We start from the raw sequence: 18,229 nt of genomic DNA on the forward strand, positions 1-18,229 counted from the left end.
ACCCTGCGGGCCCTATGTTTGAGGGAACTTCCCCCAACGAGCGCCTTTCTCCAGATGACGCCAAGTTTGTGGACGCCATTCACACCTTTACCAGGGAGCACATGGGCCTGAGCGTGGGCATCAAGCAGCCTGTCGCCCACTATGACTTCTACCCCAACGGGGGGTCTTTCCAGCCTGGCTGCCACTTCCTGGAGCTCTACAAACACATCGCAGAGCATGGCTTAAATGGTAAGACATGGAACCCACGGCCTAGCGCCTCCCTCAGCCTGTTTCTCACACCCTCCTGAGGCCTCCAGGAGATCCTCAGCCACCTCATAGGAATGCTCACAGGGCAAGGCCAGAGAGCCAGATGTGGGGTATTTAGGCCTTTTGGAGAGCTGGTGGCCCCAGGCAGCTGCTCCCCATGACAGGTCAGTGAGGGGGGGGGGAGTACCGAGTGACACAGGAAGCAGTTCCAGGGGCACTAGCCCTTGTGAGAACTGAGTCCTAGCCCTAGCTGTTGTTCTTTCCTTTCTGGAACTTTCCACCTTTAGGGGCTTTCACTCTTCAGAGCCACAGGAGGGTATATGTAATACACCTTAGCATTGTGTACATGCGTGCATTGCATGCACAAGTGCATGTGTCTGTGTGTCTGAGTTTCTGTGTGTGTATGTGTATGTGTCTGTCTGTCTGTGTGTCTGTCTGTCTGTCTGTGTGTGCATGCAGTACATGTATGTGTAGATGCACATGTGTGGAGGACATGTGTGGAGACACAGCCCCATCTTGCTTGTTTGTTTTCTTTTGAGACATGGTGTCCCACTGGCTTAGTTCTCACTACTCTGACGACGTCAGTGTCTGGCCCAAGGATCTGCCTGTCTCTGTCTCCCCAGCACGAGGATTAAAGAAAGCATACTTCCATACTTGGCTCTTGTTCATGAGTTCTGGGATTTGAATTCAAGTCCTTGTGCTTGCGTGTCAATCCCTTTCCTGACTGATCTATCTCCCTAGCCTAGGCTCTGGTGTCCTGACCACGGTTCTCACTCTTGCCCATGGCCAGAAGGCTGTGTCAGCTGATCCCATGTGGCATGACTGAGATTGTCCCAGGCAACTTTCAGCTGCGGATCCATTGGCATGCACATTGACAGTGTATATCAGGGTTAAAAGGGGGTTAAAGAACAGGCAAGCCAGCCGCAACCGCACCTTCCAGGCATTTGCAAGCTGCATGCATTCTAGATTGCTTGTGGTAGATGTCACCTGGTGGGAGCAGGTCACTCCACAACAGCTGGAGACCTCAACTTCACATACGAGCTTCCCATTCCAACCATCCAAATCCAGGCTGAGCACACCTGTAGATTCCATCTTCACCCTTACCTCCCCAGTACCAGAAAGACCTTCACACACCTCACTGCCTTCTGGGACTTTCCGCTTATCTTCCTTTACACCCTCCCAGGGTCACCACCCCTCTAGTCAACAGCAGGCCTCAGTCGATTCACCCACTCTTTTCTCAGAGCTATATCCCCTCCTTGCAAAGCTCAACCCTAAGATAATGTTTGGTCGCCCCTTGCCTGGTAAACCCCGGTTGATCAATCACTGCCATTTTCTCATTTAAGCTAAACTTTAAATGATATAACTAATTGCCCTCACCCTGCTTGCCTGACGGGGGTGAGAGGAACTCTGGAGTCCCTCACCCCATGGTTCAAGGTGCTCTTGTTCTGGGGCAATCCCCAGCCACACCTGTCCAGAGGGCAGCTTGGTGGCAGCTTTTTGCCATCATCCCTTCCCCACCCCAGAGTAAGCGCCGGGCACCTGTGAATCTCCCTCCTTTGTTACAGCAGCAGGGCCAGGCACTGCTGGGGAGACTGAGTGATTAGTAGACAGCAAGCAGCGCCCCACTTTCTAACAAGTGGAGCCGCTGGTAACCCGAGATAAAGCGCGGAGGGAATTGGTCCAGGCGAGATGGCCTGTGCCTGACCTTTGCCTTCAGTGTTATTGTGGCTTCTGGTAGTTCCCTGGCATTCATTTAGAATAATTGGCTGCAGATGATTAGATATTATAAAAGGTCAAATTTCATGATGGGAGGCTGGGTCTGTAGCTTCATAGGTGGGGTGCCGGCACAGAAAAACCTGGGTTCCAGGACCTGCTCCACGGTAATGCCAAGCACTGAGTAACCTCAGAACTCAGAAGAGGAAGAAACCAGGAGTTCGAGGCCAGCTCATGCTACAGTGGACCCTTAAAAGGAAAGTGTTGATGGACCAGGAGGATAGTTCAGGGTTTGGGGCATTTACCTTGCATTGATCTGCACTGGATTCCCAGAACCATGTCAATGAGGGAGAGCATCACCTTCTGAAAGTTGTCTTCTGATTTCAGCACTTGTACTGTGACATGTACACCGGCAGGCATGTGCATGCATGTGTGCATGCACGTGTACACACACAAACACTTTTAGTTCTTTATTTTATTTTTTTGTTACATTTTATTTATTTTGTGTGTGTTGGGGGTACCATGTTTGAATACAACTTACAGGAATTGGCTTTCTCTATTCACCATGACCCAGTCACAGAGAGCACATGAAGATCTTTGGGTTTGGCAGCAGCCAAAACCCTCTCTTCAGGGGGCCTTCTTGGTGGGCCCCAAATCCCTTCCACCCCAGAATATTAAACACATAAAGTTTGTGCCTTGGGGATTGGGCCCCAGACCTATGTGATAAGAAGAGAGGAAGCCCCCAGCCCTGTCCAGGTAACTCCCCATCTAGACCTTAGCTCTGGACCTTTCATAACTATATGGGGATACCTCTGAAGGGAGCTGTGCTAGCTTGCTTTATTAAACATTTGACTTTTTCCTAGTAACATGAGGTGCTTATAAAAACACTTTCTAATCCATTCTACCATAGCAGGACAATCTTAGTATGGGACCTACAGAGATCTACTTTTTTTTTTTGCTTTCTGTTGCAATAGATGCCTGTTGTCTGGGAGAACTCAGCAAGCAATCCTGCTACACACACACACACACACACACTAATCTGCCTAGGTCTGAAACCATGAGTTGTTGTTGTTGTTGTTGAGTTGTTGTTGTTGTTGTTGTTGTTTTGGGGTTTTGGTTGGTTGGTTGGTTACGTTTTTGTTTTGGTTTGTTTTTGTGCCACTTGGGGCTTAGAGTGCTAATGGTCTTCTTGTCCTGTGTCTCAGCCATAACCCAGACCATCAAATGTGCTCATGAGCGCTCCGTGCACCTTTTCATTGACTCCTTGCAACACAGAGACCTGCAGAGCACAGGCTTCCAGTGCAGCGACATGGACAGCTTCAGCCAGGGTCTATGTCTCAACTGCAAGAAGGGCCGTTGCAACACCCTGGGCTATGACATCCGCAGGGATCAGTCAGGCAAGAGCAAGAGGCTCTTCCTCATCACCAGAGCCCAGTCTCCCTTCAAAGGTGAGTGTCCAACCTTAGAGGTTCCCGAAGTCTTCTGGGCTGCAGCAGCAAGAGAAGGAAGTCAGGGAGGAGGAGCTGTAGGCATGCGCAAACTTGTAAGAACCAATCAACGCTCTACTCTGAGAGATCACAAAGCCTTTCCGCATTGTCTCACCCACCAGTGACCCACCCATTGCCTTGTCTACTGACAGAGCCCATCTCAGAGACTCCGTGCAGTTCAGCAGATAGCAAGTCCCTTGGAAACAATTATTTCTCTTTATTTCAACAAACTATCTTGCTCCGGAGACATCTAATGAGGACAGTACCACACTGCTAGGGAGGGGACTCACCAGACTGCCTAAAATCAATCAGGGATAAAGCTGGAGCCTCTCTTCCCAGTCTCCCATTTCCTCTTCACTCCTTTCAACGAGCAAGGTTCTCATGGGTCCAAGCTAATGTCCCTCACCATGGGGATCAATATATCTATAGCCATATCAGATGGCCCTGGAGAAGTTGGAGATGGCACCCTGTGAGATTTACCTGTTCAACTCTGTTCAACTCTGCAGTCCATCCACTAACCCTATGTGGCTATATAAACACTTTTTACATTTTTATTACTTTTATCTATTATATATGAGGCCGGATGGGAAATGTGCCCTGGTGTACTTATGGGCAACAGAGAATAACTTGCAGAAATAAGTTCTCTCTGTCCACCATGTGGGTCTCAGGGATTAAATTCAGGGTTTTTTTTTGGGGGGGGGGTTGTTGGCAAACACCTTTATCCCCTGAGCCACATTCAGAACCCTGATTTAAATACTTCAGAAAAGAAAAATAAACAGAATGCCATTCCTCATACCAATACCCACTCAAGGGCTCTGATAAATGCATGACTGCTAAATCAGACAGCACAGAAATGAAGCCTTCCAATCTTGCAGAACATTCTGTTGATGGCGCTGATACAAGGTGTTTAATGCAGCCCCGTAACTGCCCCTTCTTCAGTGGCCATGGCCATCCCTCATGTGGGCTCCTGGCCACTACCAGCATTTCGAAAACCACTCGTAGAACTTTAAAAAGGGACACATTTGTCCAACTTAAGTGCACAAAGGAAGCCACAAATATTTTCTAGGAAATGTAGTTGTACTGTACATTTTTGGACAGGGGCTGGAATGGCAAGACAAATGTCACCTCCTGTTTAACTCAGCCCACATTCCCCTGGTCCCTGAGATACTTGACAAAACCATCAAAGAATCTATTTCTTTACAACCCTCAGTGACAGAACTCAGGTAAACACTACTGAGTGCAGCTTGGGCAGAAGCAAACCTGGATATGGATCTAGGTAGCTTCTCAGCCACTTCCATCCTCCCTCTCTCTAAGGAGGAACCGGTTCCAGCTGGGAGGCTGTTTTTAAAGGAGGGGGAGTCTGTATTAAGCCTTGCTTAGCTAATGCTGAGTTAGAGTCACCCTCTGAGTAGTCAGAGGAGGTAACCTGGTAGAGGGAGAGACACTTGACAGACATGTGGGTTCTCTGCCTGGCACCATGCTGGATTTATTGTCAGAATAACAGGAAGGGGGAGAGGAGACAGAGACAGAAAATGCTACAATTTATGGGATGTGTTTCATTGAGATTTCCTAGAAATACTTTGAAATCAGAGGGGTCACATCATTTGTAAATGGTAAATACTACCTATACCTATACCTATACCTATACCTATACCTATACCTACCTATACCTATACCTACCTATACCTATACTTATACTTATACCTATATACTATATCTGTACTATATCTACTTGAAGCTGGCCTGGCTTTGAGTTCTTGCTCCTTTAGCTTCTCACAGCCTCTAAAGTGTCTGACCCAGACCCAGAGTGACCTCACACTCCTGATTTCTTCCTTCCTGACTCCCCAGACCTCCTCTAGGTGACCAGACAAATGGCTACTTGAGAGATCCATCTGTCTTTGACCTCTCTCAGCTAGTTCTTTGGGAGCTTTCACTCTATTCCAGGATGAGTTTCAGAAGAAACAGTGAGAAACTTGAGATCAGCATAGGAAGGCAGATTTGAAGCCACAGAGTATGGATTGTCAACAAGTGTGGCGATGAACCACTAAAAATGGGCCTTTCTGTTGGGTCTCATCTGCCTGGCCAGTCCTGCAGAGAGGACATCTTCTAGGAGGCAGAGACATTCACCACTTTCAGGTGCTGTGAGGAGGGTTCCATCTCAAACACAAGGCAGCTGAGTTCCAAAGAGGGCACAGAGTGTTGGCGGCAAACAAAACCCAAACTCTGGGCCCTGATTCCCAGCTGAGGACTGTTATTACCCCATACATTGAAGACCCACAGCACAAGTTGTTGAAAACAAGCCAACCAGCGCAATATCCCACATGTACACACACATACATTTACATACACATTCAAAAGCATATACACATAGGCATATGTTTATACATATCTACACATATACACACATATATATGAATGTACTCATGCATAAACATAAAATACACACATTTACAAATACATATATATACACATACATGTATACTTGAGTGAACATGCATCTGTATACATATACACATGAGTACAGCCACCCATACATTTTAAGACACACATATAAACACATGCACGCACACACACAAATATATACACACAGACACAAATAGACACATGTACACAGATGCAGAGAGACACTGCATAAGCACGTCACAAGTACACACAAATAAGCATATACATATATGTATAAGTATATACATGCATGCATATATGTACACACATACACACTTACATTCAGATAAATGCATGTTAATGCATACATGCAGACACACAGAGGCACATATGCCTGTACACATATACTCAGATGTACCACACATAAATGCATAAATACATATACACAGATATACATGCACTCTTTCATATTTCCTTACATTCTTTCTTAGGCAGTCAACAACACCCTAACAAGTAACCCACGAAAGGGGGAGGTGCCCAGTTTCATTGCATCTGGGCATCAAGCAGTTCATCAAGTTGAACTTAGATATGGCTGCTAGAATACACATCCCACATACACATACTTATATTGCCCCTTGCCCTGCTCTGGGTCAATGAATTCCAGGTTGTCCCCTGCCTCAGCACCCAGGATCACACCATTCTTGGGCCCTTAGTCCTGTCAGCTTCCCTGAAGTTTAGGAACAAGTTCTTGGCATTGCAGGAAAGCACTGGAGAGCTCAGGCCTACATCTCAGTGAGGTGAAATCCATGCCAGGGGAACAAAAGCCTCTTGTGATGTTAGCAGAGAGGATAAGACCTCTGGAGCTACTAACCGTTCACAGCAAAAAAAAGGACAGGCAACAAAACATTCACCGTTCACAAATTCTGTACCTTGGCTTCACCACAGTTCTGGGAGAGGAAAAAAATTTTTATTTTCATAAATGGCTCTTGTAGAGTCCACAGGAATGAGAATCCAGGATTTTTTTATGGCATGGGCTCACCCCAGATTTCTCTCTGGAGGGAGTCACCTCACCTTATTCCAGGTCAGCAGACTTGTTCAGGTCTTTTATCTACAAAATGTGAATCTGTTTCTCCTGTCAGAACACAGGCTTATCTGGACTCTTTGAAGTTACAGGTTAATTTTGGGTGCCAACTCATTTTATTAGCAACCCAATTAAACACATCATAAGGTAAGCCAGCAAAGTAGTCATGCTTTCTTCCTTAATCTTTGTAAATCTACCAGAATTAATAAAAATGTTTATACGCATTCAAATAAGAATAAATTAGTTCTTGGCTAGGGGCTGAACTCAGAGTCCTGCATACGCTAGACGAACTCTCTCCCTGCTGAGCCATATCCTGACCTAAAAGGCTTTTTCACGTTGAATTCATTTCACTTCAAGATTCTCCAAAAAGGTGGCGACATTCATGTAGAGCTCCAGTGTAGATGTGGAGTCCACAGGAATGCTTTGCGAATGTGAGTGGTCCCGACATCGTGGAGGAATGGCCACCCCTACCCACCACACCACCCACACCCACACCCACACACACACACACACACACCTTTGTTATCATTCCATTATATCATTTTAACTGTTCTGAATTTTAAGGTGGGACCTCACTATGTACCCTAAGCTAGGCTTGAACTTGTGGTGGTCCTTCTGCCTCAGCCTGCCAAGGTCTGGGACTGCAGCTGTGTGCCAGCACACCCGGCCTCCTGACCACTCCTACTCCCAGCAGCCACACAGCTCTCCCCCTCATAGATAGTGTGAGCTCAAGGGGCCTTGATGGTTAGGTCTAACAGAGACCTGCCCCCCCAAAATCTCCAAACCGCAGCCTGCCAGATGTGGAAATCTGTGTCCTCCCATTGAGCACTTAGGAAAAGAGACAAGGCACATATCTAATTTAGAGACAAGAAACTCTCACCCCGAGTCAGGGCTGGACCTTCAGGAGACAGGAAAGAGACCTCTGATGTTGGGGCCAGTTCATGATGGAGGTCACCAGGGGTGGGGGAAGTAGAGGGCAAGCTCGTTGCCCTGGGCTACTTCAGGGTCAAGTATTTGCCATTGATTTCAAAGGACACACAAGACTTGCTGGTCACCAACATTAGTTGACATGAGAAGGGTCTTTCACAACCAGAACTCCTGATTTGGAATTCTATTCCCCTTTTCACCATCTGGATAACTGTAGATCTCTAACCTATGCCATGTCTGAAATTCACCAAGATCATCACCATCCACCAGTGTAGGTGGTGGCTACAGGGAGGTAGGCTCAGCTGAGAAACAGGACCACACTGTCTGGCCTGGGTCTGTGGAAGAAAGCAAGTGGAACTCGGTGGAGGAGGGTGTAGAAAGGAAGTTGGCAAAGACTGTGGCAGCACCTGAACCGGACATGGGGCGGGGGAGGGGGAGCAGAGGAAAGAACAAGTCTTGGGAGATCCCAAAAGAGCTAGGAGGAGGGGCTGCTGCTGATTGTGGGGGTGAAGTTGTTGCAGAGTCAGCTCCTGAGCATGTGGGGGCAGAGGAAGTCACTGGCTTCTCTCAGCACCGCCCTAGTACCCAAACCCATCCAGAAGTCAACTGGCAAGAGAACATGCAGGTACTGCCAGAGTCACAGTCCAGGTTCAGAGCTAGGCAGAGAAGAGCAGAGAGAGATCTCGTATGGCTGGGAGGGACCCCAGGGGTTCCCACAGCAAAAGAGAGAGCATGTTGCCTTTATTTTTATTTCAGGAAATAACCATATATGAGGCTTAGGGATGTGGCTCAGTTGGTAGAGACCTCACCTAGCATGCATGAAACCCTGCATGTTCCACCCCCTGTTCTGTTCCACCCCCTGTACTGCATAAATGTGATGTGGTGGTATGAACTTATAATCTCAGGACTTGAGAGGCAGAAGGAAGAGGATCAGCAGTTCAAGGCCACCCTCTGTTACAAAGCAAGTTTGGACCAGCCTGGGCTACATGAGACCCTGTCTCAGAAAAACAAAATTGAAAAAGAGAACCAAAAACTGAGGGCGTAGGTGGGTAAAACAGTATATTAGGGTGTAGCTCGGTGTACCACAGCAAAGGAGCTTGATTGTTCGTTCTCGTTAGTCAGGGGAGGGGCCTTTAATGCAGTGTCCTTCTTTGTAGCTCTGTAAGAGCCCACTATGTACTCCATAGGTGTCTAATGAGCTCTGTCCTCTTGTGGCAATTCCAGTTGTGACAAGATTCCCTCCCCGGAGATGCTCAGGGAGCTAGAATATGCACACTGAAGCCCACCAGACATGGCAGAGGGTGGCAGGTCTCACTGCCAGCTCCATCCAGGCCAGGGCTCTGAGGCTTCTTCTCTTGATTGCTTTTTAAGCATTTTGCTAAGCTCCCTTTCCCAATGAGAACAATTCATATACTAAGAGGTGTGGATCTTGGAGAAAAGCATCAATCCTGCCTCTCTGCCCTCTCCAGGGGAAGTGGTTACAAGTTCTGGCAATATCTCGACTCTTGGGACTTCTGGGACTATGTGGACTCCCAGCATCCTATTGTGTAAAGTTTGTTCTTATATGCTATAGACAATTTCAGGCACTGTGCTTCTAACTTTAGCTTTTTGTTTCTTCCAACAAGTGAAACTGCTTGGGAAAATAACTTTCAAAATATTTATTTTAAAATGTGTGTGTGTGTGTGTGTGTGTGTGTGTGTGTGTGTGTGTGCATATGAGTGCAGGTATCCATGGAGGTTGGAAGAGACTGCAGGACCTCTGGAGTTACAGGCAGATGTGAGTGCTCAGAATCAAACTTGGGCTCTCTGTGAGAGCAGCATGCTCTTAACTACTGAGCTATATCTTCAGCCATCTCTCTAGCTCTTGAAAAAAAAATCCCTTTTAATGGCTTCTAAGCGTAAGTAACATGGTCAGGCACATGGTCTCACAGTCAACTATCGAACTTTATTATTAGTCATTATAATGACCAACAGTCATTGGTCACAAGAAAGTGAACAATATACTTTGCTTTCTAGAAGCTTCTGTTTCTTTCTTGATGACGACATCACCAGGAAGATAAAGCCAACACCATAGAACCAGTGTGACAAAAACTAAGTCCATTGCATGAGACGACCAGTCTCTGTGACTCAGCCAAATATGACACAACAGCTACCAAGACTGTAACTGTAGCTGGGCACAGCAGCGTGCACTGTCTTCCAAGCTACACAGGAGGATGAGGCAGGAGGATCACTTGAGCCCAGGAGTCCAAGACTAGCCTGGCTGACATAACAAAAATCCAATATTAGAAATAAGTCAGCTGGGCAGTGATTAAAGCATATGCCTTTAATCCCAGCACTCTGGAAGGCAGAGGCAGGTGGATTTCTGAGTTTGAGGCCAGCCTGGTCTACAGAGTGAGTTCCAGGACAGCCAGGGCTACACAGAGAAACCCTGTCTCAAAAACAAACAAAACAAAACAAGAAAAGCAAAAAAGAAACAGGTCATTCTTAATGACTACTTAATTTCTTTTTATTTATACTATTTATTTGTTTGTTTAGATTTTTAAGAAAGGGTCTCTTTGCACAGTCTTGGCTGACCTAGAGCTTGCTATGTAACCTAGTTGGTCTCACACTCAAAGGAATCCTCCGGCCTCTGCCTCCCTAGTGCTGGGCTTAAACTATGCACCACCAACAACAACCCTGGTTTATTATTAATTAAATAATTATTTTGACTTTTTATTTTCGACTTAAATTTCTTTTTACATTTCATCTTCTTTCTTGGGGCGGGCAAGAGCTATTGATAGGGGGGGTTGAGAGGGGAGTTATTGATTTGGGAACTATTGATATGGGAGCTATTGGTCTCAGATCTAATCATTTAAAGTTCTGCTCCTGAAGCTAGGCTGTCTGGGCTTACATCTCTATAACCCTGCTTGCCATTGGCTGTGAGCTCTTCAGAAAGTCACTGAACCTCTGTGTGCCACACATCCCTCTGTAAAATAAAATAATAATAGTATTAATTGCTGCGAGGGTTAAATGAGATAATATCTGCAAGTCACTTGGTGAAACATCCAGTTCTACTCACTCAGGCCCAATATCATGGGGCTGAACATGCAGCCAGCACTGTGGGCCCCTGTAATAGAAGGCTAAATAGAAAATCCATAGCTCTGAGGAGTCCTGAGTGCTTGGGAATCCATTCACCTCCTGCTTGGAGCAGCAGCAGAGTCCAGCCCCCTGCCTCTTACATTGCCCACAACCCAGAGCACCTTTCCCTAGTGCCTGCAGCCTATGTCCCAGGTAGATCTTCCCTTTCTGCCTTGGTTCAATTTATAGCACCGCCTACTTGATTCAGGGTTCCCCTGGCAACCACCAAACAGTGTAGGACCTCCCTCCCCAGGAGCATCTGGGATGAGAAGCCAGGGTCCTCCTCCCACAGATATCACCCAAGCTTTTAGGACTTGGTCTTGGGCCCTGGTCTTTTTTTCACCTGCAGCCTTTTGTAATGTCAGGGTGTCCAGCCTGAGGATCTGAGCACTGGAAGGTACAGGGTCTGCCTGTACTGAAGTAGATAAGAGAAATGCTTTCCTTCCAGGACCCTGCACACAGATGGCTGTCAAGACAAACAGCCGGAGGCCCAAGAGATTCCCACAGGCATGTGAACTCAGGGGACCTGCAGAAGCTTGATGCTAGGGACTGCCTAGAACAGGGATATGTGGTCATTAGGCCAGAGAGCACAGCAGTGGGAAACAGCCCCATTGTCCAATGGTCCCTAAATCGTTCATGTCCTTTGATTTGCTAAAGGGGACCATGGCTTGGTAGATGAAAGATTCCAACATATGTACAACATAGAAGCCAGTTGAAATGACAGTTCAGTTCTATATTCCAGTGTGCTAGTATGGTATGGTGTGGTGTGGGGTGTGTGTGTGTGTGTGTGTGTGTGTGTGTGTGTTCCAGGGATCCTTGTGTATCTGCCTCCAATCTCACAGCAGCTGGGATTATAAGCAAATTCACTACACCTAGCTTCTTATGTGGAGAATGAACTCAAAACTTCACAGTTATGAGACAAGCCCTTTAATGGCTGAGCTGTCTCCCTAGTCCCTAATGCCACTAGCTTTTGACCAACAGTATGCATTTCTTTTGGTTTTGTGGTGGGGATAAAGCCAAGGCCTTCCAGATGTTAGGTAAGTCACGGAACTATCCTCAGTCACCACCATTACTATTACACATATGGGATGAGTCCTGTGTTATACTCAGGCTATACAGAGACAGAGAAGGAGAAAAACTAATCACATCCACAGTTCTACTTCTCGGGGTTAAAAAAAAAAAAGTTAACATTTTGGTGCCTAACCATTTAAACTTTTTCCTTTGTATTTTAAATGTAAAAAAAAAAAAAGTATAGGGGTTTAAATTGTAATTCCTATATAAATAGTTGATCAGGGGAGTATATAACCCCAGTGCTATGGAAGCTGAGGCAGGAAGATCGTGAGTTCAAGTCCCGCCTGGTTACACATGATCCTGCTTCATTTAAAACCTGAGCTTAGTTGGTAGCATGTACACAGTTCTGAGGTTTGATCCTGAGCACTGAATCAGCCAGGTGTGGTGGAGCATGCCTGGGATCCCAGCACCTAGGAGGTAAGCAGAAGGATCAGAAGTTCAAGGTCATCCCCAGCTACCTAGGCAGTTCAAGGCCAGCCTGGGCTATATGAGACCCTGCCTCAAAAGGAGGGAGGGGGGTAAGGTTCTACTTAATTTTTTTCTCCTCGCCATCTCAGCCCCTCTCTTCCCTCCTCCATCTCTAGTTTATCATTACCAGTTCAAGATCCAGTTCGTCAATCAAATCGAGAAACCAGTAGAGCCTACTTTTACCATGTCGCTGCTGGGAACAAAAGAAGAAATAAAGAAAATCCCCATCACCCTGTAAGTACCAGTGTGGCCCATCTGCGGTGATGGCATACTTGTTTCTCTTACAGACTCCAAACAGACTCCATTTTTCTGAGGGCACTTCCCACCATGGCTGCCCCAAGCATGCTGGTCACTGGGATACCCACCCAATCCTGTCTGTCATTGCAGCTCAGGTGCAGCTCAGGTTCAGCCAGCTCAGGGAACGGACGCAGAGCACCATCCATGAACGTGGTGGGGCTATCATCCTGTGAGCAAAGAGAAGCCAATGGGGCTTCCCCTCAGTGTGCAAAGCAGACAAGACCTGTGTTGGGAGAAGGTGTGAGGGAGGGGCAGGGGTCCTCACAAAGACCCCCGAACACCTTTCCAGTGAGCTGAGGAAAACATGCCTAGGAACAAAACTATGATTTCCCTCGTAGAAAGTGTGCAAACTCAGTTATCCAGGAGAGCCAGCCCAACCCAACCACTGCCCTGTGACGTACCTGTTCACACAAGTGGCCCCACAATACCTCACTCAGAGACCACCTCCTGCTCCAGTTTCCCATGCAGAAAATGACTACAACCTTTTCTAGCATCTCAACCCTCCCTATAGACCCCCTCAGGAAGTGTCATGAGCTGAGTGTTCCTTTTAGGGACAGCTCTTAGCTTCTTAAAGTTTGTCCCCAGCATAATATTTACCAGGGCTCTGCTGGGAGGGTATGCTGCGGGATTTACCCTTAGGGCGGATTCTCACAGCCCAGCAGTTGTGTAGACACCCACGCCATCTTTACCACACTTGGCAGGAGCGGAGATGAGCCATCCCCAGAAACTCAGCTTACCTCACCCAAAGTGTTACCTCTGTGTTGTCAGTAATTTCACGAGAGATTGTTCTGGATTATAGAAAGGGCACTGCCAAGCTGGCCCCTCTCTCTCTTTCAGTGAAGGGCTACTATACAGTCTTGGAGACCGGTAAGCAGAACAGTAGCAGTGCCTCACAGTAGCGTGTCAGGTTTGCAGTGAGTCAACGAATCCTTTCCTATATATTTTTTTCTGTCCTGTTAATGGATGGTTGTTTATACCTAGAGAAAGCCCTTTTCAGGAATGTATGAGTTGTCTGTGTAAATAGCCACAGAGACTGTCCAGACCCATCCCTCAGCCCCACCATGCTAAAAAGACGTTAGCTCCATTCATAACAGCAACATAGCTCAGATCATTTTTGATGTGATAATACAGAAAATAGTATGGTTCCTGATTTTATTATTGGAGAAACTCTTTTTCAGCCTGCCATACCTATTGCCAATATTGTTAATTGAACATTGGTTTTGGAAATGCAACAAAAACACCCACTAAAGTCACTTAGGTGCCCTGAACGTGCCGATTGCTACAGCTAAACTCAGTTAACTGCTTTCCTTCGTATTTTCAAGGGGCGAAGGAATTACCAGCAATAAAACCTATTCCTTCCTTATCACATTGGACAAAGACATCGGCGAGTTGTTCATGCTCAAGTTCAAGTGGGAAAACAGCGCAGTGTGGGCCAATGTCTGGAACAGAGTACAGACCATCATGCTATGGGGCATAGAACCTCACCACCCGGGCCTCATTCTGAAGACCATCTGGGTCAAAGCTGGAGAGACGCAGCAAAGGTGACAGTGGCAGCTCCCCACTCTGTGCCTGTGGGTCCCAAGTGGCTTTCCACCTCAGCCTCCCTTCAGTCACAGGGCATGGGTACCAGGATATCCTAGTGATGGGTGCAGGGAAGACACGGGGCCCTCCCTCGTTCACTCCGCCCAAGGTGGAGGACAAGGATGAACACTAAGGTCTCCTGAGGCTTGGCCAGATTCTTCCCAGTTGTAGTTGTCACCAGCTACTTCCTCTGTAGTCTGAGGTGTCACAAAGTCCCGGGTGTAGACAGGGCTCTGGGGAAGGACTCCTGAGAGTTCTACTTTGTTGTTGAGAAAGAGAAGGCCTAAGAGACTGCAATCCCAAAGCTTTCCTCATTAGCCCTCTCTTTCCCCTCCCCTCTTTCCCCTGACTCTGTGTACATTTTGTCTCTCTGTGTCTATTTCTTTCTTTCACTTTGTCTCTGTCACTCTGTGTCTCTCTCTCTCACTGTCTCTTTCTCTGTGTGTCTCTTTCTCTTTACCTGCATTATGTCTGTTTCTCTTTTCCTGTTGCTCTCTGTTTCTTCGTTTCTTGTTGTCTTTGTCATTCTGTGTGTCTCTCTGTCTCTGTCTCTCTGTCTCTCTTGTTATCCCCACCCCCACCCCACCTTAGGTGCCAAAGAGCCACTGGGAAGCTTATTAAATATGCAGAGTTCCTGGACCCACATGCAGAGCATCTGATCCAGTATCTTGAAAGAGACCTAGGAGAACCCCGAGGGAGCTTGATAAGAACACTGTGACCCCCAAGACATGCCAATCTTTGTGTCATCCCTCTGGGCCTCAGAGTTCCTGGGGAAAAGAAGGGGTTGGGATGGGAGTAGAAAAAGAAGAAAGGGAAGTGTGGTCCAGTGGTGCTCACAGACTTGGCAGCACAGAGGGCCATTCAATCTACTTTGCCATGGCAACCACGCTTTCCTATAGCTTCGTATTCTCCACGGCAGGCACTTCTGTGCTTCTAAATGACTCTTCCTAGCTCTGCCCTGTGTGTTCAAGAAATTCTGGCTCCCCTTTTTGGCTTAGCAGAGATAGCAAACAGAAGGCTGCTCACCTCTGAATCATACCCTCTCTTGGCCTCAGTTTCCACTTCCCAGAGCCTGCCCACAGCAGACTTATGCCTTGGTCCCTTATACACTGCACTCTGAGATTTTATCTCCCTAATATGCAAAACTATGGTGGTGCTGAACACATACTCCGATGATGTCAAATGGCCTCCACATGATCACTCTGAGAAAATTAAGCTGATTCTCCTCCTCACACCCTTAGTCACTCTTGGGAGACTTTGAGGGCCCTTTGGGTCCGCAGGCCTCCTGAGCACTGCTCCTCTCCACAGTCTCCTAGCTAGAGCTAATTGCTCACCTTGGTGAGAACAAGGAGGACAGAGTCTGAAGAGTGATGTCTGAGGTTATCCTCTGTCCTCCACAGGTGCACACACCTATGTGCACACACACCTATGTGCATACACTATGTGGACTTATATGAAAGCACCACACACACATAAAGGAATAACAGAGGGTAGGAATCCAGGAGCTATAGCCTCTGTAGTTTTCCAAGTTCTAACTACTCCTATATGTCTACACAGTACCATACGCCACTGTGTGGGGATGGGGGGCACCCCCAAACTCTTGAGCTGTAGCTTTCAGCATAGACTCCAGGACACCATTAGGAAAGCAAGAAAAATTAATTTTGCTAATGGCGTGGTCCATCCGCAGGTCTCTCCAAACTGAATGAGTCTACAAACTTGTCAGAATGCAAGTTCTGCCTTAGCGGGCCTAGGTGGGACCTCAGATTCCTCATTTCTAACAAGCTCCCAGATGCTACTGATGCAGCCTGTGGACTTTGAATGCCAAGATTCCAGTGGTGCACAGTCCCGGAACACTAAAGACAGGTGGCTCGGGTTATAGAGACCTGGACTGGATTGCAGCAGGCTTTGAGGGGGCCATAGGCATTCCGAGGAGACAGGCAGTGAGCTAAACATCATAGCTAGCAGGGTCAGTCAGAATGTTGGGTTGGCCAGTCCTGCTTCATTGCTTACCACCTGTATAGCCTCAGATAATAATAACTCTACCTCTTTAAGACTGGAGTCTGTCAGAACAAATGGAAACCATACCATCTGTCTCATGGGACTAATGTTTAGCATCTTTGGGAATCCAAAGTCCAGAGTCAAGACACAAAACCTTATACTCTCAATCACTCTAAATCCAAAACCTTATACTCTCAATAACTCTAAATCCAAGGGATAAAAGAAAAATTAGGTTAAGTAACTCACCCTGTGCCAGTAAGTAGATGGACAGATAGTTAGACAAATGATAAATAGACAGATAGACAGAGGGGTGAATGGCAAAAGGGTGGATGAGCAGAAGGCTATGTCGGTAGATGAACAGATAAGTAGATGACTAGAGAAGAATAGATGGATGGATAGATAGATAGATAGATAGATAGATGATAAATAGAGAAGTAGATGAATAGACAAAAAGATAGATGGATAAGTGGATGAATAAATAAGTAGATGAATAGATAGAAGGCTAGATTAGAGAGAGAGAGAGAGAGAGAGAGAGAGAGAGAGAGAGAGAGAGAGAGAGAGAGGACAGTTAGATTTGAAGTTAGTATAAAACAGCACTCAGGCCAAAATAATGGTCAAAGCAACCAGGTGTTGGTTTCCTAAGCAAACACCCTAGGGGTCCAGTGTCAGCACCAACAGGCAGGAGGGCAGGGCTGAGGGTGAGTTAGCAAGGCTGAACCCTAGGAGATAATCTGCTCAGGAAGGAGGATCCAAGGATGTCTGTCCTGGACTAGGGGAAGTGTAAAGAGAGAAACATCCCCTCAGCCTCAAGGCTGAAGAGCTGTTACTAGAAAACACAAAGGAAGCCAGCCCCTGGGCTTCAGTGCAGACCCCTGTGGGGATTGCTTTCACTGACTCAAGTTTTATTTTCCCTCTGAAGTTATAAAAAATACACAAACCTAAGAATCTAATGTAAAAACAACAACAACAACAACAATCATATCACATGTATTATAGCACTGGTCTAATATCTGATAAAAGATGAAACGCGTCAGTTAAGTCCCACCTGAAACATCACACCTACCATATTTGTTTGTTTCTATTCAGAATGACATTTTGCCCTGAAAATATGGAAGATCTTCAGCTTCATCCCACCCAGGAGAAAGTCTTTGTGAAATGTGACGTGGAGTCGAAAAGATTGAAGAGAAAGAATAGCTGAGCCAAGAGACCCATACAAGAAATAAATAAACCTATTCTTTACCTGTAATGGTTGCCTTATTTGGAAGCCAAAATTACACAAAGAATCATGCATACATTAATTACACAAAGGATCATCCACACATTTAAATAAAGCTTATATCTAAAGGAGGGTGTGTTTTGCTGTTGTATATTAAGCTTTCAAGCTATAAGGCATGAGATGGCTCAGCAGGGAAAGATGTTTGCAATCTCTTCTGTCCCTGGGACCAACATGGAAGAAAGAAGGAACAGACCTTATATGCTCTGATGAACACACACACACACACACTGTAAAAACTGTCTTAAAACTGAGCTTAAACACAATGTTATACAACTATCTTCAAGTATTTGTATACTAAAAATTTCCCTATTTTATCTCTGATTATATGCTAAACTATGCAAATAAGTTTAAATGTAAGAGCCATTTTAGGCTTATTCTAATTGACAATGTCTTTACAGTTAAGTCAATTTCCCCATAATCCCTTGCCTTTTTTTCCTGACCAATTTTTGAATCATGTGGGAACCATGTTTCTTTAGTACACGTCTGACATTCAATAAAACAAAATCCTAACTAACCCCTGCTTACAGGTAGCAGTGCATCAGCCAAGGCGTACAGCTCCCTAAGAGAGAACAAAATGTAGATCACA

General features: G+C 46.3%; 1 protein-coding gene across 1 annotated transcript in view; it reads left to right on the forward strand.

The window, feature by feature from the left end:
• Lipc (lipase C, hepatic type) overlaps positions 1-17,594 on the forward strand; it is a 20,930-nt gene extending 3,336 nt beyond the window's left edge. The window contains exons 3-7 of the mRNA XM_052187871.1: positions 1-228; positions 3,165-3,407; positions 12,608-12,725; positions 14,111-14,329; positions 17,454-17,594. The exon at positions 1-228 is cut by the window's left edge and continues 6 nt beyond it. Coding sequence (XP_052043831.1) covers positions 1-228; positions 3,165-3,407; positions 12,608-12,725; positions 14,111-14,329; positions 17,454-17,565 — 920 coding nt within the window. The 3' untranslated portion in view covers positions 17,566-17,594. The remainder of the gene's footprint in view (positions 229-3,164; positions 3,408-12,607; positions 12,726-14,110; positions 14,330-17,453) is intronic.
• Positions 17,595-18,229: the final 635 nt, after the last annotated feature.

Source organism: Apodemus sylvaticus, chromosome 7 (genome assembly GCF_947179515.1).
Source record: "Apodemus sylvaticus chromosome 7, mApoSyl1.1, whole genome shotgun sequence".
Lineage (NCBI taxonomy): Eukaryota > Metazoa > Chordata > Mammalia > Rodentia > Muridae > Apodemus > Apodemus sylvaticus.